The sequence below is a fragment of the Amphiprion ocellaris genome, chromosome 14, assembly GCF_022539595.1.
Source record: "Amphiprion ocellaris isolate individual 3 ecotype Okinawa chromosome 14, ASM2253959v1, whole genome shotgun sequence".
NCBI classification, from domain to species: Eukaryota; Metazoa; Chordata; class Actinopteri; family Pomacentridae; genus Amphiprion; species Amphiprion ocellaris.
Genome location: NC_072779.1, coordinates 12,678,264 through 12,697,821, shown reverse-complemented (window position 1 = coordinate 12,697,821; position 19,558 = coordinate 12,678,264). Strand labels below are relative to the sequence as shown.

Here is a 19,558-nt window from a genome sequence, read left to right as displayed (position 1 = left end):
GCCGAACAGTGACACCCTGTGACGAAAGCAGCAAACCTGCATTCAGTTAACTTTGTGAAATTCCTTTTATTGGCCTGAGGGTGGAGACACTGGGCTACTGTAACTGAGTCATTTGGTATGACAGTGCTAGAATTTTCTAGGGGGCACAAATTCACCTTGTGATGATACACTGTGCAAACATGATGCCAGTTATGACATTTCTATAAAGATATTCTCATCTACAATAGTTTAGTGTGGTCAGTCTATTCACTCTACATTAACATCACAGTTGTATGCTTTGTATACAGAGCACAGTGGAAAAATCCCTGGTTTTGGAAGTTATTTATGATGCATAAGAGCAAGTGAAAGTGAGAGAGAGATATGACTGTGCAGTGAAATAGAGGACAGTTGAGGAGGGGAGGACTCAGGAACTGAGACAAAAATGAGGAGACGACCAAAGAGGAAAGGAGACAAGGTCATAACACCCTGTAGGTAGGGATGATGACCGAGTTTCGCACACAAAAGCAACCTGCACAGCTGATGTCCTCCGTCAGCCACTGCAGAGGAGAAAGACGAATCAGCGCCCTGTGGTCCACCCTCATCCCTCCCACTCTGCCTCCACCTCTCTGTGCTGCTCCCACCTCGTCTCAGAAGTGCGATGCTCTGCAGTGCTGCACACTGAGGCGCCTTCCATCAGCTGTTTACATCCAGACCAGAGCACGCAGGAAGGAGCTGCTACATCATCCAGCCTTGGCAGGAGGTAAGAGTCCTCAGAGATGTTGAGCTGCAGCTCTGAGCCTAATTTTAAGGATTAAGATCACATCAAGATGACATGGAATGTGCTAGAACATGCAAGTACGCAGGACATGATGGCAGAACATATGCAGAGACAGCTAAACTTTAGGCTGTAACTTAATATTTTAAGCAATAGTATTCTGCTTTGAACGCAGATTAATGCAAACTATGTCAAAGAAGTTGGAAAAATGCGAGGAAAAGAGTAATGAACAGGCGATCAAGCAGAAAATAGAAAACATCTGTGTCTCCTTTGGCTTTGAATGATCAATTTCCTTAGATTTGGCCACAGGTGGATCAAGTTCTGGATGCAGTTAGAGGACATTTACAACAGCTTAGATCAGAGTATCGTGGGTTTTTTGGCTTGTCATCCAAACAACAACGTTTCCCCGACTAAAAGAATGACGAGCTCCTTTGGCATCTTTTTACCACCTTTTTTCCATCTCCGTATTATAAACAATCTCAGCCAAAATGACCTCACCCCCAGCTGGAGAGTTCAGTCCACATGGGTTATAATTCAAATTACTGTGACACAGCAGGAATATTTTGTTGCTCTATCTGATTTGCTATTCTCCTTCATGTATCCTCTCTTTTTGTTTTAAAGTTGGATGTGCACTTTTCCATCATGCTCAAGTCTCTGTTTGTGTATGGAGTGCTGGGAGGTGAGAAAAGAGACATTCATGCTCTAAAATCTGTAGATTTATGTGCAACAAAGACATATGATTAGGTTTGAAACTGAATATCCCGTTACTTTTGCTCTCATATGTCCTTTTGTGTTTTGCCCCAGTGCTGCTGATCTCAGTAAAATCTGAACTGATCACCGTGTGCGTGGAAGATGACGACGACCTGAGAGTTGACTGTAAAGTCGCGTCAACACCCAACAAAATCAACAGCTATGAGTTCTCCTGGTCCTCTGGAAACAAACAGGCCCTCATTAATACCAACGTGTCCGGATCAGCTGCAGAGGCAAAGTTTAAAGGCAAAAGTGACGTGGAGGAGCTGGACCCGCACGGCTACAGAATGACCCTGAGAGGCTTCAGAGACAGTCTCCCACACAACACCACCTACTTGTGTAAAATATCCGGGGTGGATGCCAAAATCACTGTGGAGAGAGGTAGGAGGACTGGCTGAGTTAGAGGGAGTGAGCATGTGAATAAGTGAGTGGGAGACAAATTCAAGAGGCTTTTGTAAACTCTTTGTTTCCCACTTTTCTTCCCCTGCAGATCAACTCGTCCCGTGTTCGGCTGTGAGCGTGTTTCTGAAGAGCTCCTGTTCTTGGATGGTTTGTCTGCTGCTCTTCTTCTATCACACACACAGCTAAAACAACAAAAGCATGCAGGCTTGTGCGGGCGTACACACACACATCCATCCACACCTCCGCTTCTGTCCGCATCCACACACATCCCCATCAATAACACCACAAGCTGAAAAGATGTTGTCAACAACTTTGTCTCTCCTTCTTGTGTCTTCCTCCCACGATCGCTGAAGCAGTATTAAAATGTTTTCATTAATGAAGATGACTCAAAGATGATTCAACAGAAATGTGCAGAGATTTGCTTTTTGCTCCAAAAATGCACACACTGTATTGATGTAAATACACTGAGTAGACGTGAAAAAATTACGTATGAAGATGCAGCATTTGTTTTCAATAAAGGGATGATATTTAAAGTCATGCATTGCCTTGTTGTCTGTAATCCAGATGGAAACAATGAAGGCCAGCTTGAATTTTCACTGCTTTTTGTGGCTTTGCCGTACATGCAAGCTCTGTATTGGAATTAAAACATGTGCAAATGATGTTTTAGAACGGGTGATGTTAACTTTGCAACGAACAGATTTAATGTAGCTTTTATGAGAATGATCAACAGAAAAAAGCAAAACAGATCCCTGTCAAGTCATCTGGATTAATTGCAAATATATACTGCGATCTACTTGTTTGTATTCGCTATTTTTAATAGGAGAAACCTTAGTCATCACTGGTGTAGCTGACATTTTTGCTTTTCACCACAGACAGACTTACAGTTAAGTGGTCCTGTTTCGTTCCAGGCTTCATTCCAATGCCTAAAGGCAATCATCAGTGTGCATTTAGTTCTAAAAGCATTTTGCAAAAACAGGAAATGCATGGGTTGAATTCAGAATATTGAATATGGCAGCATTCATTTAGATAAACAGATTGACATTTAATGTTGCTTATTTCTATGTTTTCCTTGATCCATTACTCAAACATCCTGCCATGTAAAGAGTCTGTTGATGTAGTACGAATACATTTACCCGATGTTCAATTTGTGAGTCAATATTATGGCAAATCCTACACCAGGAAGAGGTAAGAGCACTCAAAGCCACTTCTTAAAGTTCATCCAACTTCATAAGCCATTAAATCCTTTACTTAGGTTAAAGTAATACTATAGCAATGTAGTAATAAAGAAATAAAGTTTTTGGAATCTGAATCTAAAAATACTGCAATACAAACAATAGCCCTGCATGAAAAACTACCTAACTATTAAAAGCAAAATGTAATTAAAATATTATAATGAAATTGGTCCTTCTGTCTGATGCATTATTATATATATAACCTCATTATATTGTTAATGATGAAGCGTTTGTGTGTCAGCAGCAGTTTATTGGTGTGGCTGCTGTAAGTGGAGCTACTACTCTATATACGGTTTCATATACAGTTACAATCAATGTTCCCTGTAATTTTTCATGAGTCTGAGCAAACACACAAACTCCCTGAGCGTCCCTTGGACCACTGTGATCAACATCAGACATGTGCACTGTGGTCACACCAGCATCACATCCATTCAAGTTACATGGTTCATTAAAAGAATCAAATTACAGCATTTACATTTCTGTTAAAACACTTTGACAACAGGAGCCAGTTGAAGGCTGCAGTGATTTTAGTGACACTACAATGTATAAGAGTGAAGTTATTGAATATTTGTCTCTCTTTACTGTTGCAGCGGTTTTGCAAATTGCAGACGGACCCTGTTCACTCCATAGACACCAATGTTATTCCTGTAGCTTGAAAGACAGCTACTTTTGATAAAACTGGGCTTGTAGCACATTGTCTGCCTTGCAACAATGGGAAAGAGGCACCGTTTATGTTTTGACAACCTATATCTAATGAGTTATTGATGCTGGAAGCCCGAATCTGTGAATATCTTTCCAACTTTACTGAACTTGGGGCCACTACCACCTAAGGAGTGATATATTTAATTTTGAAAAAAGCATTTAGCCATACTTAAAGCTTTAAGTGCTTTATTAACACAGAACTAAAAATTTTGTATTGTTTTATTATCACAGGTTCTGTCTGAAAAGAGGTGGCATCATTTTAAACAGTGAAATCAAACTAATAAAATGTAATGACCAACCAGTGAGTAATACTGGATTCTGCAAAAACATAAACAACTTTTTAAAAATCTAAATCTTTTCTAAACACAGTTAATGTATTAACTTATTTATGTGTGTATGCATGTATTTATTGATTTATTTAGTACTGTTAACATATCACAGTTCTGAGTGAATTTTTCTTAAGATAGGCAAAGGCCATTTATTGATTACATATAGACTCTTAAATGTTTATTAAAAACTAAAAAGCATTTTAAAAAAAAACAATTCAATTCAATTCAATTCAATTCAATCTTATTCATATTGCGCCAATTACAGTCAAATTGTCTTGAGACGCTTTACAGAACCAATATGCCTGACCCCCACAGCAAGCCAAAAGGCGACAGTGGCAAGGAAAACACCCTTTTAACAGGGAAAAAAAAACCTCGAGCAGAACCTGGCTCTAATGTGGGGGGACCCATCTGCTGCTGGCCGGGTGGGTTGACTTAGGCATTTATTGAGTCACTAAAATACTGTAGAGTACAGACCACATCAGCATGATTATAAGCATCCTCTGGTAAATTAACAACCAGATACTGATGTCTCTCACCATATGGACTTCAGGAGATGACTGGGGGATGATAAACTGTGACCTACTGGTTGGGTTCTCTCTGTTCTCATGTTTCTTACATGTTTGTCCCTGACAGCCGGGTCCTAATGTTTTTTGAGCAACACACCATACTATGACGTTTTTACAATGATGGTTCTACTATGGAACCAGTTTGACATGTTCAGGTGTTATTTGTGTGAAAACTCAGAGATTTCAGGTATCAGAAGGTGGTTTTCAACTTTCTTTATTAACTTTCTGCCTCAACTTTAAACTAAATTTCCTTCACTAACCCAGCCCTCTGGACTTCCAGTAAGCTGTGTTCCTGTTGGCTGTCCAGGTGGCTGCTTGGTGTTATCAGGAACACCTGAGCAGCTCAGTGTCTTCCTGCTTTATTTAGCTGCAGACAAACATTTCCTCTGTTTCTCTTCACCAGTGAACTGGGTTTGGCTCCGTTGCTTTAGTTTGTTCTTTAGGCGTTGGCTTGCAGCTTCCAGCAGTAAAATCGTCTTTAATGTGTTTCTTGGTGTGTTTTAGGGCTTTGTACTGGATAGTTGTCTTGGTAAATGAGGTTCTTTAGCCACAGTTAGCACATGGTGCTAATGTGTGCAGTGATTAGTGGATTTGCTGCAGCTGAGTTGTGTCTTTATCTTGGCTGTAGTGAGTCTTCAGAGGTTTTTGGTCAGACACATTCTGTATTCTTGTTTGAGAACCAACGTTGGTTGTCCAGAAGGTAAGAGTTCCTGTCCTGATTCTCTGTTCTCAGAGGTTTTCTGGTAGGCTGCAGGAGACTTTAGCATTTGGGTTGTGCTAGTTTGGTTTTTGTATGGTTTCATTTGGACGACTATCTTGAGGCCCCTCCATGTGGTTTAGTGAGGTTTTCTGGAACAGTTCTACAAAGCAACCTGCAGCAGAAGAGACTTTGAGAGTCTTTAGGAAGTTCTGGAGACCAGACTTTAGAGCAGCAGAAACATTTGTCAGCAGTTTGAGCAGGAGAAGGTGAGCTTCAGAGTAGAAATGAGACGGAAACCTTCTTGACCAGTGTGGTGAGGTCCTGTACCAAGAGTTTGAGCAGGTTATGAAGAGTCTGTAGTTCTTTAGTCTGAAAGCACAAGAAGAGTCGACTCATTAAAGGAGAAAACAGGAGATATTGTTGGTTCTTCTGTCACTCTGCAGTTTCCAGTTTCCTTAGACTGCATATCAAGTTTATATATTAAATGATTTCCCATGTGAGCCCAAGAAGACTTAAATAAACTCCCTCCATCCCCTGGACACAACATATTTTATTACCATGTTAAATCTTTTTTTTAGAAAATGTTTTTGACTTTGAATCATAGTTTTAGCATAGTTTTTTCTCTTTGCTTGTTTAGTTTTGTCATCTGTGTAAAAGGTGCTGAACAAATAAATTTGAATTGATAAACTGAATAATTGACTAACTCATGATTGTGACAACAGAAGTATTTTCATTGTGATTTAAGGGTTTGTTTCATTTTTAAGGCTGGGGTTAAAATCTTGACAGAAAAAAAAAAGATTAAAGAAATAAACTCCATTAAAAAAAAGCAATTAAATCAAAGGAAAAAAAAGTAATACAATAAAACTTTTGAAAAGTTTTATTATTAAAAAGATTTAAGAAATTTAAGATGTAATTTTCTAATTAAACATTTAATTTTGTAATTAAATGTTTTGTCTTTTTAAAGGTTTAATAATCTAATTAAATGTTTTGTCTTTTTAAAGGTTTAATGATCTAATTAAATGTTTTGCACTTTTTAAAATGTTTAATAGTCTTGTTTAATTGTATTTGTTAAATGTTTAATGATGGAAAATACTTTATCTGTAATTTTGAATATTTGTATTTTAAAAATGTTTAATTTCATAATGACATGTATTGTATCTTGTTGAATTATCTCATTCAATATTTTGTCTGTTTAATAGAGATAAACATTAATTACAATTAAATTATATTAAACAGACAAAATATTGAATGAGATAATTCAGCAATATACAATACATGTCATTATGAAATGAAACAAAATTTTTCAAATACAAATATTCAAAATTACAGATAAAATATTTTCCATCATTAAACATTTAAAAAATACAATTAAACAAGAAGACTATTAAACATTTTAAAAAGTGCAAAACATTTAATTAGATCATTACACCTTTAAAAGAGACAGCATGAGTGTCCGTATAGCTCAACGGGGTAAGCAGGTAATCCCGTGTACAGCGGCTGGTCCCTGACGCAGCGGCTCGGGTTCGAGTCCCACTCGCGGCCCATTGCTACATGTCTTCCCCCGTTTCTTGTCTGTTTCTCACTACGCCTATCTAGTAAAAAGCTGAAAAAGGCCAAAAAAAAGAGACAAAATATCATTTAATTAAAAAATGTAATGTTTAATTAGAAAATTACATCTTAAAGACAATAAAACTTCAAACAGGAATTACACAGAAAGTACAATGAAGCATTTAAAAAGAAAATTAAACATTAAAAGGTGGTAAAACATTTAAAAAGGAGCGTGTCCTATCTACTCATTCATATCTATTAGAACAATGGTGGCTGCACATAAGGACGCCTGACGTTGATTAGCTGCGTAAATACCATTATATACAGTCTATGGTAAATACGTATGTGGATCGCATCATTGGCTGCAGCAGCCAGTCACCGGTCACTCACTGACTCACATTGAAAAATAGCACAGAATGAAGAGGGAACAGTGGTTACAATAGATACATCAGAGGGGTTTTGAGATGACTAACATGAGAGAAAGAAGAAAAAACAAAATTCAGATATAGAAATCTGTTTTGGGGTTATAGACTGTTTATATTGTGAGATTTTTGGTGAGATACTGGATTCGTAGATTTAGTACTGCTACATACTGTTCGTATGTTGTCAGAAGCCATAAAGCTTAGAAACCACTGATATATTCAGCAACAATGTGTCAAATCCTTATCTTAAAAGTAACTAAAGCTGTACCATAAATGTAGTAGAGTAGAAAGTGCAGTAGTTCTCTCTGAAATGTAGTGAAGTGAAAGGATAAAAATACAAAAAATGGAAATACTCAACATGTACCTTTGTGCTTGAGCAAATTTACTTTATTTCCCAGCACGTAGGCCTCAAGCATTAATTAGATATTGAAGTATCGCATGCTGTAAGTTTTTTTTTAAGTTAATTTAGTTTAGAAACATAAGTTCCACTGCTGCCAAAGAGTTTCTTCTTCATTTATCATTGAGAAGCAATTTGCAGTACAAATTTAATTTCTGAATGATATATTTTAAGTTCAGTTAACCTGAAATTAGCACAACTTTTATATTTACATAAAATAAACTACAGAAGATGAGCAGATTTGACTGAATTTGTTCACAGTATTTTACAGTGCATCACTTGTAATCTAATTAGTTTGTGGGGGCTGTAGTAATATTTATGTAGTTCATCAGCAGAGGTGAAATAAGAAATTGTAGTAATGTTTGACTTCATAGAGTCCTGGAGTGATCCATATTAGATATGTTTTCTAGACTGTGAGGCTGACACCTTTCAATGTTTGGATTATTACATAAATTCAGCTGGTCTATTTCAGTTGTAAATATATTTTCTGTTTACATTCACACCACAAAACTGCACAAACTAGACCTTATAATATTTTGTCTTATGAAAACGATTGTGTCATACATAAACCATTCCCCAAAGTCTGTTTAAGTTTAGTTAGTACCGACAAACGCCTTCAGTAGTCATCGGGTACCAGACTACACAGGATTGTCATTCTTGACCCTCAGTGGGATCCGTAGTTTCTCACAACACAACGATGGCCGCCTCCACAGGTAGTAAGAAAGGACCTGAACTTTCTAAAGCTGAATATCTAAAGCGTTATTTATCCGCCGGTGACGACTCTAAGAAATCAACAGGAAAGATTAAGAAGAAACGGCGTAAGGTTCCTGAGAGAGGGTGAGTCGACAGGAACTCCTCCGTCGAGTTGCTGCTCTCTGCGTGCGTGTGTTTAGCCGTTAAGCTAATTTAGCGTCGCTAACTGTTTTAAAGTCTGTGTGACTGAAAACTTTATGAACTAACTCACTCTTATTTTTTGTATGCAAGACTTAAAATTGTAGACGATGACATAGACTGGAGACATATGGTCACAGAGCAGGCGGAGGTTGAAGAGGACGAGGAAGAAGCTCCAGTGGTAAGCATGAAGCTAACGTTAGCTAGCAGGCTATCCTGAGTCCATTCATTTAAGTGATTAGCCCGCTGTCTTCTTCATTCACACTGTAAACAGCATGCCGCGTGTTTTACTAGTATACATGCATTTCTTTCATTATACTTGTAGATACAGTGTGTTATCGTGTGGCTTGTGCAATGAAAATGAGGTTAAATCCATGTTTTCTGTGCTTTATTCAGATTTAAAAGTAGAAAATCAAATATTAAAAATGGACTGACTGCTTCGATCATGTGTTGAGATGAAAGTGGGACATAAGCAAAGACCCATGCTGGCTTCGATGAATGTTATTTTAAACCATGATATCAGTATTATTTATGGCTATGGCTGCAAACTGTTGCTATTACATATAGTAATACTCAATATAATCTTGAAGATAGTTTCCTCAAACTTGGAGTGTCTTTCAAGAGTTGAAAAATATCTATATTCAAGGTTATATGAAGTTGAAAGAAAAAAAGCATACCTTAATAGTTGAAAAGCTGGTTTTGACTAACCAAAAATAATTGAACATGCTATTCAGCAATCAAAATAGTTAGTTAATTTGCTTATTTCAGCTCTAATTATAATATTCTTAATTTTGAACTGCAAAAATGTACTTGCTGATTGGCAGCACTGCTTGTACTGCTGTAATAATCTTGGAACTTTTAAATGGATAACTACCGCAGAATAGATTTTCTGGCAAAATCCATGATAGTTGTCTAATTCATGTTGTTATACAACATATACTCTGTGTTAAGACTTCATCTTTTGCTGTTTAATCAGATTGCTGAGGTGATTGATGATCGACCAGAGGAAGTGAAACAGCTGGAAGCCTTTAGAACCAGCAACAGGTGGAAAGTAATCGGAGGTAATTATGGAAAAAGTACAGTGAATCTGTGCCTGTGTAAAGCAAGATTGTTTACTTACCTTTAGTGTCCTCCCTTAATAGCTGATGAAGAGAAAAACATAGATGAGGGGAATGGAGGAGAGCATCAACATACGGAGCCTGAGGCGTCAAGCAGAGGTCGCCATGACTCGCCAGAGCTGTCATCAAAGAGAAGAAGACATGATTCACCTGTCAGGAAGACCCGACATGACTCCCCTGATATATCTCCACCGAGGAGAAGTCGCCATGATTCTCCAGACGTATCTCCTCCCAGAAGAAGTCGCCATGATTCTCCAGATGTATCTCCTCCCAGAAGAAGTCGCCATGATTCTCCAGACGTATCTCCTCCCAGAAGAAGTCGCCATGATTCTCCAGACGTATCTCCTCCCAGAAGAAGTCGCCATGATTCTCCAGACGTATCTCCTCCCAGGCGAGGACGCCATGACTCTCCAGACTTGTCACCTCCAAGGCAACATTCAGGGAAGTCAGGGAAGGTGCACAGTAAAGGTGAGTGAAAGGTTTTCAGTGGAATGTGGTCTCTTTCTGCTTTGGGAAAGGAAACAAAAGCAAAAATACATCAAATAGAAGGCTATCCTGCATGTATTGTACCATAATTGTTTGTGGAAGTTGATGAAAAATGCCTTGATTTGATAATGAAAGCTCAAACAGGAACATCATCTTCAATGTCTGCAATATTTTTCAAAACTCTGCAAGATTTTTCAAAACTCATTAGTAAAAAATTCTGGCTTTGAAGTAATAATTTGAATAATAATCATCTGCATTATGATTCATTCTATAAAAACTCCAGTAATCCCTTTGCATTCCAGCAGGCTGTCAGAGAAGAAAGGTGCTTTTGTTTGGAGTATAATTACACATACACTTTACTGAACAGTCACCTTTTCTTTGTCAGATTCATCCCCTTACAGAAGAAAGCCCAGCTCATTATCAAGTAAAAAACGTTCACCTGATTCTCGTCGGTCACCACTGGGTAAGAGGGCTCAGAATAGGCACAATTCAGACTCTGATCAGTCACCCCCAAGAAGAAAGACACTGAAGAGAGAAGCTTCAGACTCCGACCAATCTCCTCCAAGGATGCACTCAAAAACAAGACGAGGCTCTGATTCTGACGAGTCTCCACCCAGGAGGCGACCGCGGAGTGGAAAGGACTCAGATGGAGACTTGTCACCCCCTCGTAGACATGGCCAGTCACAGGTGAGTAAACTGTGTTGGTTCAAAGAATAATATGAAATCGGATTTGCCTTGAATTGCTGAGTGTTTTTATTTTTTCTTCAGGGCCACAGGATGCTTTCTGGTGGGAAGGCAGGCTTGGTTTCTGTAGAGATTTTAAGAAAAGAGCAGGAGGAAAACCGACGTAGAGAAAGAAACAACCAACCACTTGAAGGTTAGATCAGATTTTTTTTCTAAGATACTTTTACTACTTTAATCTCAAGACATAGTGTGTGTATAGTGTTCCCTTATCATGTTTCACTTAGTTCTTGTAAATTGAAAGATGAAGTCTCTACTGAAATGACATTTTTACCCATTTATCTACTATGACTAGATGACTCTCGCAATGCCCAGACGGTGTTTCGAGACAAAAGTGGCAAAAGGAGGGATTTGGATTCAGAGAGAGAGGAACAGAAGAAGAAAGCTGGAATAAAAGCAGCGAAAGATGAGAAATATGCTCAGTGGGGAAAAGGGTACGTCTGCACAATCATTTCACACCTCAAAGATGGCTACAGAGTGTGATTGTGTTGCATGTAGAAGAATTAAAATCAAATATGTTGTACGCTTTAATGATTAAAAGTCAAACTGTGCGTATAGGTTGGCCCAGAATCAGATGCATCAGCAGAAACTTGAGGATGCAGTGATTGAAGCGCAGAAGCCGCTGGCACGTCACTACGACGACGAGGATCTGGACCGCATGTTGAGAGAGCAAGAAAGGGAAGGAGATCCTATGGCTGCCATGCTCAGGCGGAAAAAAGACCGCAACCCAAAAGCACAAGGTTTGAAGCGTTAGATTATGTGTTTAATTTTATTTCTTACATTTGTTCAATCAGGTGAGCCTTTCTGAGATTAACATCTTCATGCCTGAATCCAGGCCAGGATGTCATCATCACAAATTTTGTTCTTTGTGAGATGACTAATGCAAAATATTTTTTGTTTTTGTTTGTAGAAAAACCTCGATATAAAGGCCCTGCTCCACCTCCAAACAGGTTCAATATTCCACCAGGCTATCGCTGGGATGGAGTTGACAGGTATGATCAGTGGCAGAGAAATACTAAATGGGATGGATTTGCAGGGGAATGAATATGACCTTCTTTTTAATAGATAAATCAGACTGTAATTCTTTATATTCTATTATATTTCATACAACTGCACAATTTATTTTGACAATAATGGCAATTAGTAATTTGACCGAAATGGCCCTGATTGAGTGCTTTATTTTTGCAGTGTTGCATCAAATCAAAGCTAGAGCTTACGGTGTGATTTCAGAATTAACAATTGTGTTTTATTTGTGTCTCGCAGGTCAAATGGTTTTGAACAGAAACGCTACATGCGGATATCAGATAAAAAAGCTGGCCAGGAGGCAGCTTATAAATGGAGTGTGGAGGACATGTAATGGCACTGGAAACTGATGAATCAGGAGCAAAGCTAAAGAGCATTACTGCTCATTCTGTATAGAATTCCTGTGCTGTCAAAACAACTGCAGATTATACAGATCCACTCAACAGAACTTACATTTTGAAATAGACTGAGTTTGATACATCAGATTAAATTGTACATAGCAGTGAATTGACAGCATCCTAATGCTGCCACTATCTTTGTAATACCTGAGTCATAGTGAAGCCAAAACAGATGTGGTTTTCATTGTTTTATTAAATGATGTTTTTGTAAAGTTTTGTGCCAAGAGTGTTCATATACCTCAGTGGCGTTTGGAATTTTGATGAATAGGGTTGACGTCGACACAAAATATATTATGAGTATATAATTTCATATTATTGAGCTAATATGTACTAAACCAAATATAGACTATTTTGAAGGTATATTATTTTTTTTAAGTGCTCCAGTGCCATGACCATGGTAAAGTGTGTGGTGTCTCACTGATGTGTCCTACTTGCTAGTGAGCACAATGGAGCATTTAGCATCTATAGAACCAGATATTTCCCTCATGATTAAGATTCACCTGGTGGCCAGAAAAGAAACATGATGCGAAACCAATGATAATGATGCCAGTGAGATCTGAATTACACCAAATCATCATCTATAATATGAATTACACCTTTGATTTTGCTGATATAATGGGTCAAAATGTATGCTGTAGAAAATGTCTGTGGACCATATAACATGCCCTGCTGCTGTAAATCAGATACGACTGCTTCGACACTGAGAACATTATGTTTACACAATGCGTAGCCTTAACTCAGTGGGTATTTCTTTGTGTATCTGATTTGTCCAGAATCAAGTTTGAAATTTGGTACTTAACTTTGAAGCCAGTATGGATGGTAATTTTATGTATGAACTCACATCTCCATAACAACTGAATAGATACCATGATTTGATTAAAATCATGGTTGAAAGGGTGAAAGCTCTGGAATAAAACTAATTAGCCTTGAGTTTGGGTTGCTCAATGAAATCAAATGATAACTCTCCATTTGAAATAGTAAATCTTTGCATAGATTATTTTTCAGTATGCAAAGCTTTTGTATTTGTACAAGTTGCAAGGCCAATATGTATTTCAAAATACACAAATTAGTGTCTGTATGCTTGTGTAAAATAATAGCAATGTGATCACTATAGCCCTAGCAAATTATCTATTGTTATTCCAAATTAACATACTTAATGATTCGAATCATAAAATGTAAAGAAATGCACATTTGTCTTTATTTGTGCACAATTATAATTTGGTCCCAGCAGCTTGTGATCGTTGATCTCTAGCAGCATTAATATATCGGGGAACATTTATAATGTGACAGATTAGAGCTTGTTTCCCTGCGGAATGTTTTTGTTGGTGCACGCAGGACTTCCGGATCGCTTTAAGAAGTAGAAGCATTTCTCGGCAACGATGTGCTTCTGTAGGTGATAACAGTTTAATGTAGAGAAATAGCGACCTCTGTAATTATTTCTGCCGACTGCTTAGACTTAATTCAGGGTAAAATGGTTGACTGGAACCCGATAGCGAAGCTGTACGACCCGCTGAAAGCTGGCAGCATCGACGGTACGGACGTTGAGCCCCATGACCGGGCGGTGTGGAGGGCTATGGGAGCCCGATACAAACCCAACAAAGGCGTTGTGGGAGACCCGCTGCTCACTCTGTTTGTAGCCCGTTTGAGCCCGCACACAACCGAAGATAAACTGCACCAAGTGTTCTCCAAGTACGGAGTCATCCAGCGGCTCCGGCTGGTCCGGGACATCGTGACGGGCTTCTCCAAAGGATACGCCTTCATCGAGTACAAGGAGGAGCGGTCCGTGGTCCGGGCCCGGCGGGACGCCAACAAGCTGGTGGTGGACCAGCAGGAAGTGTTTGTGGATTTCGAGCAGGAGAGGACTCTTAAAGGATGGGTGCCGCGGCGGCTCGGTGGGGGACTGGGAGGGAAGAAAGAGTCCGGACAGCTGCGGTTCGGCGGCAGGGACAGACCTTTCCGGAAACCCATTAACCTGGGGGTCGGACCGGTGCAGGACTGGGGAGGAGGTGGAGGTAGAGACAGGGAGTGGGACAGACAAGGGGCGAGAGGAAGGGAGGACCGGGACCGACACAGAGAGGCGGAGTGGGGCAGCAGAGGAAGGAGGGACGACCGGGACAGAGGAAGAGAGAAGGACGACCGGAGACACGGAGACCGGAGCAGACACCGGGACAGGAGATGAAGCACAGACATACTTTAGTGCTGACCTCACCAGGGTCAAAGGAAGTCTGACAGATGTTTTACTGTCCAGCACAGCACAGTTGAAATGGAGGAATGTAAGCCAAATGGACAGTGAAGGAGAGAGTGATTGGACACCAGACTGTTCTGTTCTGAACATACTGAACTGTACTGTGGAAAAATACTAATTTCAATTACAGATCACCTTCCTATGATATAATGTCATTGGTTTGGGTGGCGATTGCCAAGTTCACTGGATGATGTCAGCCTTTAGTCTGTGTTTTTCATTTCAGTATTTCTCAGGGAGCTAGTGTAAACTGAGCTGTAAAACTATTATAATTCATCACATTAAAAATTTATACTGTTCATAATAATGAAAGACTCATTTTGTGTCTATTTAGTTTCTTTACAATATTGTTATCCAGTCAAAACCAGCTTAGAGGTACTAAAAACTGAATTATTTTTTAACTTATGCCAGTAAAGGAGCTGTCTCTGTTAGTAAGAAGATTTGGTTCCTGCTTTGAAATATGATGGATGCACGTTTACCACTCTGCTAAGGCAGGCAGTTAAACATTCAGGCCTCTGCATGACATCCATGTCTTTGTTAATGAAAATTTGTGGAGCTTTATATTTGGTTAAAAGCCGTTAAGGGTTTGTGCAGAACTGGTTCTATACATGAGGCAGGGAATTCAAATAAACCATCAAAACTTATTTTTGCTGGGTTTTGCTGTTGGTGGTGGCCAGTGAAGTTAGATTGTTGTGTTTTTCAGATAATCCCAAATGTGCTAATTTGTGATCAAACTTTTTCCTGTGTAAAATACATAAAGCGTGGATTAAGTTATCAGTTATTATTAAGTTCGCAATCTCTGTGTGTGCAGTAATTGTTTCTGTGTCTGAGGTGGAGTCTCGACTTTGGCTGTCTAATTACTTGCCCTGCCCATTGAATCCTCACTGGGAGGATTATTTTCTCGCAAGCTGTCCGCAAGTATGTCTGAAGTCATCAATATGAAACATTACAGGCCTGGATTTAGCATTAGGTCACTAAGTGTTTTCCAGTGACTCCATGCATGCTGGTGAGTGTGCTCTTATAATCAGCCCATGAGCTCATCAGATTGACCTGCTACTGCAAAATTCATCACCTGTTGCAGAAATGAACTGGCTCTCTTTAACACTGATGTGACACAAAACCTCTTAACATCTAACTTCTGTTTCAGTCCGAGTATGTTTGAACTTAGGAGTAATTCAGGCATTATAGTGCGATTTACAGGATAAGACAACAAAAATGATGTTAACAAACACACACATAAGGCACAAAACCACACAGAACTGGCCTATTTTTGACATGTTTTCATTTATTATACAGATCCAGACCGGCCACAAGAGCAGTGAGAAAATGTGACTGTCCTGCCAAATGCATGCTGATTCCCATGCTTCCTGCATGTTACAGACTCATGTTTGGTTGTCCAGGTGAAGCTACTCTCAGCCTGCCAGCGTCCCTGGGATTCCGGATGGGCCAGCCAGGGTAAGTCTCTCTTTGGACCGTGCTGAACTCGATCCTGTAAATCAGAACACACAGATGAGCCTCTCCCCATATGAAGCTGTAGAACACTGTGACATTGACAAAGCTGCTCTCACCTGAAGGCGGGGTTGATGCCGATATTGTCGGGCTGCGGGAGGGCAGGTGTTCGCCTCCTGCGGCAGGAGGATGGAGGAGGGAAATCCTTCTGGTACTGAGACTGCATCTCCGTTGTGTCTTGTTGATTTTTCACCGCTGCTGACTTTGTGTGACCATGGTAGCTTTCTTGCTCGTCCTCTCTTGGTTCCCCGTCCTTGCTGCTGTTTCCTCTTCTTGTTTGTCGTGAGGATGTGGGATGAGAATAGTGGGACACCTGCTGGGAGTTCTGGGCGATGTGACCTCCTGAAGGGTAATAATAACCCTGTTAAAGGTTTCTGCAAATTGAATATCCAGTAAGACACTCCGTATTTCTTTCTACTGAAGCAGCATCTGAAAAAACTGTATCAAAACACAACTTTTAGCTGTTACTATCAAAAGATTCAGTGGTACTCATCCACCTCTTTAAGTCTTATTCTCTTAATTAGAGACTTATACTTGATGCTAAACATTTCTCCATATTAAAAGGCTGTGCCAAATGTCTTATTTTATCAACTTTATTTTGTTGTAAGCCTTGAGAAAAATTATCTTCTCTCAGTATCATTCAGCTATGAATATATAAGTATGGTACTAGCCTTTTTCATTGCAATAAATGCTCCCTTTTTATATAAAAAAATATTTATACACCATTCTGATTGCACACCTGTAATGTCAGATATTAGTAGCAATTTTAGACATTTACATTAAGGCTGCTAAAGGCTACATTCACCCTCTTTAGTTCACTTAGTATCTTTATAAAATGTATTTTGTAAAAATGTTTTTTTTTCTTTTTTACATTTTGATATACAAGTAACATCATTTTCACATTTAGCCTTATACTGAGTTTCCTCTGTTCTTTTTTTATTTAGCGGTATTTATTACTGGTATCATTAATATCTGAGTGTAATGATGGCATAGTAATTACTGTATATTGCAGTTTGACTGATTAAATCTTCAAAAACACGGGAAAAAAACCTCATAAATCACTTCCCTAATCTGAGTCTTCGCATACACACACAGCCCAGACATTCTTCAAAACATGCATATCTGCTAAACACAACAGACTATGGACCTGCCTTTACTGAGCACTGAAACACTCATACAACTCTCAGCTTATCTTAAAACAGATATGATGAGTTTACTCTCTAAGCTGAGATAAGACTGTGGACCTTTTCCAGTGTCGTGCTGTGGGATGGGCCTGAAGCAGAAGGCCTCTCGTGACGTGGTCTCCATCTTAGCAGGAGTGTCCGGGTAGAGGAGAAATCCTGTGGAAGTAACAAGGAGGAGGCTTCAAAAGTGTCCGATTATAGGAAACAAAGATTTTCTGCTTTTAAAGTCTGTGCATTGCAATCAAAATACTACGTGGTTAAAATGCTGTGTGTGGTTTAGAGGTCGACTTATACTATTATTGTCCAAAATCCTTTCTTTTTCTTAGCATGTTGGAGTAATTCCAGTAATTCCAACACATCACAGTTGGACTAACCTATCTTAACATTTGCAGAAATCCTTCCAATAACGCACTTTTATTGTTGTGTTTGGGCTCAGAAACACTCAATTCTTGTGTCAGTTATGGCTCATTAAGGCCTATTTACATTGAACAAATAACCATAATGACAGTGGTGCTCAATCATTCACATGCAACTGATTTCTGTGATAAGAATGCAGTTGTATTTTTGTTTGTGCATTCAAAAATGAACTGAGATTGAACCAAATTTAGAAATAATGCTAATAATTATGCATGTTGTTATTTTTAAGAGGATTTAACTGTTTCCGTTGTCTTTGTTTTTCTTATTATTGAGCCTGTGTGCAGGACGTCAGAATGTAAACACATCAAACACCAATGATAGCAACTTGAAATGAAATGGTTTTGTATTTGAACAACTACATTTCATGAAAACAGAATAACTTAGACTTAGAGCAGCAAACCTTTACCTGCCGCTGTCGGCGGTTCCCCCCTGTAGGGTCGAGTGCGCAGAAAGAATTCGTGGTGGCGACGGGGGTGTTGTAGGTTGGCATTTTCAAAGAACATTTTGTCTTCTGCTGACTGCTGAATCACTGGCTCTTAATCTGTGGTGTCTGGTGCAGCAAATACTATAGAAGTTACCAAAGATTTAATGTATTTAGTTGTAGAAGAAAGCAAGAAAAACTGCTGCTGGCTTTAGATATAAAATATCACAATTTCTGGCATTTTAAATAACAACTAGGATTTTAGTCTTAAATCAGCTCTGAGGAGAGTTTTTACTGTATTTCTTACCCCATATGTAGGGAAAAAAAACACAAGACGTGGATCAAGTCTGCAGTCTTTCCCTATACTGTCTACATTGCTCTGCACTGTGAGTATGCGTGTAAGGTTATACAAAGAGCTACTTAAAGGCTGTTTACTGCAGTAGTCATGGTGTTCTATTCTTCTGCTGTGAGTGGCAGATACAGTAGTAATCAACTGGGACAATAAAGCAGCAGGACCGCCAAGAGAGAGCTGAAACTTTGCAGAGGCAGCTTGGTTTAAAGAGAAACGAGGTCCTGTATGAATATATATTTAAATGAAGACTGAAGATTTAACTGGGGAATAAAAGAAAGAAATCTCAGCAAGCTACAAGTGCTGAGCTGAGCTTTGTTTCCAAGGCAACAAGCCTTGCATCTGTGACTTTACTGACACGCACAGTGGCAAGGATGATTATGAAAAATAAATTTCAGTCACACAACATGCCGACAACATGTTCACCGGTTGCCCCGGAGTCATTTGGCCGCCGCTCAGCAATGTACCTCTCTGCTTTGTTCCGCTGGCAGAAATCCACATTAGAGGGCCTGTTTTAGCCTGTCACTCTTTACCAGGTAATCTTATACTTGTGAAAAACACACAAGTAGTTTTTCTGTTGTGCATTTTAAGGAAGGCTGTGGTGAGAATGTTCTTGAAAACTTGCAAATCATTTTCATTTGTAATATAGAGATACGAGCAACGTTCAGCTGACATTATTTTCATTTCTGGAACAACAGTATGACTGGCTATTCAGCTAGTTGCAGCATTTTCATGTCAGCTGAGAATTAAACTGACCTTTAGTGTTGAATTATCAGTTCCTCTAAGAACTTCCATTTTAGCTTCATTCTGCTTTTATTTAAGAAACCAGCAGATCAATGGCTTCACTTCACTTAATTTGCTTGAACATGTTTCATTTTAACCTTTCTTGCACTCGTAAAATGAAAGTTTGGTCAGATGATATTGTGTTCAACCAACATACTTGCTTTTCCTCCACAGTTAAAGGTATTTTTAGTTAC

The 19,558-nt window shown here is 39.1% G+C and overlaps 3 protein-coding genes across 4 annotated transcripts; 2 read left to right on the top strand and 1 right to left on the bottom strand.

The window, feature by feature from the left end:
- The first annotated feature begins 8,479 nt into the window (after positions 1 to 8,479).
- bud13 (BUD13 homolog) lies at positions 8,480 to 12,671 on the top strand. The gene is made up of 10 exons (XM_023288488.3): positions 8,480 to 8,639; positions 8,787 to 8,874; positions 9,670 to 9,754; positions 9,836 to 10,279; positions 10,683 to 10,984; positions 11,066 to 11,174; positions 11,334 to 11,472; positions 11,597 to 11,778; positions 11,949 to 12,030; positions 12,302 to 12,671. Exons 1-10 carry the CDS (start codon positions 8,500 to 8,502, stop codon positions 12,393 to 12,395), a joined length of 1,665 nt encoding a protein of 554 aa, XP_023144256.1. The 5' UTR covers positions 8,480 to 8,499; the 3' UTR covers positions 12,396 to 12,671.
- Positions 12,672 to 13,770: 1,099 nt separating this feature from the next.
- Positions 13,771 to 15,013, top strand: snrnp35 (small nuclear ribonucleoprotein 35 (U11/U12)). The gene has a single exon (XM_023288502.3). It carries the CDS (start codon positions 13,931 to 13,933, stop codon positions 14,636 to 14,638), a length of 708 nt encoding a protein of 235 aa, XP_023144270.1. The 5' UTR covers positions 13,771 to 13,930; the 3' UTR covers positions 14,639 to 15,013.
- A 948-nt stretch (positions 15,014 to 15,961) lies between these two features.
- si:dkeyp-69c1.9 (uncharacterized) lies at positions 15,962 to 18,674 on the bottom strand. 2 transcript variants are annotated; one of them, XM_035956455.2, is made up of 5 exons: positions 18,540 to 18,674; positions 18,218 to 18,376; positions 17,455 to 17,550; positions 16,270 to 16,552; positions 15,962 to 16,190 (listed from the first exon to the last, which is right to left on the bottom strand). In XM_035956455.2, exons 2-5 carry the CDS (start codon positions 18,312 to 18,314, stop codon positions 16,076 to 16,078), a joined length of 591 nt encoding a protein of 196 aa, XP_035812348.2. In that variant the 5' UTR covers positions 18,315 to 18,376; positions 18,540 to 18,674; the 3' UTR covers positions 15,962 to 16,075. The 2 variants fall into 2 exon arrangements, with proteins under 2 accessions (XP_035812348.2, XP_035812349.2); XM_035956456.2 differs by having other exon boundaries at positions 18,218 to 18,361; positions 18,540 to 18,632.
- Positions 18,675 to 19,558: the final 884 nt, after the last annotated feature.

Coding starts and splice junctions, on each gene's coding strand:
- snrnp35 (XM_023288502.3), top strand. CDS start 13,931: ATGGTTGACTGGAACCCGATAGCGAAGCTGTACGACCCGCTGAAAGCT.
- bud13 (XM_023288488.3), top strand. CDS start 8,500: ATGGCCGCCTCCACAGGTAGTAAGAAAGGACCTGAACTTTCTAAAGCT. Junction 8,875..9,669: donor ACGAGGAAGAAGCTCCAGTG/GTAAGCATGAAG, acceptor CTGTTTAATCAG/ATTGCTGAGGTGATTGATGA. Junction 11,779..11,948: donor CCGCAACCCAAAAGCACAAG/GTTTGAAGCGTT, acceptor TTTTGTTTGTAG/AAAAACCTCGATATAAAGGC.
- si:dkeyp-69c1.9 (XM_035956455.2), bottom strand. CDS start 18,314: ATGTTCTTTGAAAATGCCAACCTACAACACCCCCGTCGCCACCACGAA. Junction 16,553..17,454: donor ACAGCACGACACTGGAAAAG/GTCCACAGTCTT, acceptor ATTACCCTTCAG/GAGGTCACATCGCCCAGAAC. Junction 16,191..16,269: donor GGCATCAACCCCGCCTTCAG/GTGAGAGCAGCT, acceptor TCTGATTTACAG/GATCGAGTTCAGCACGGTCC.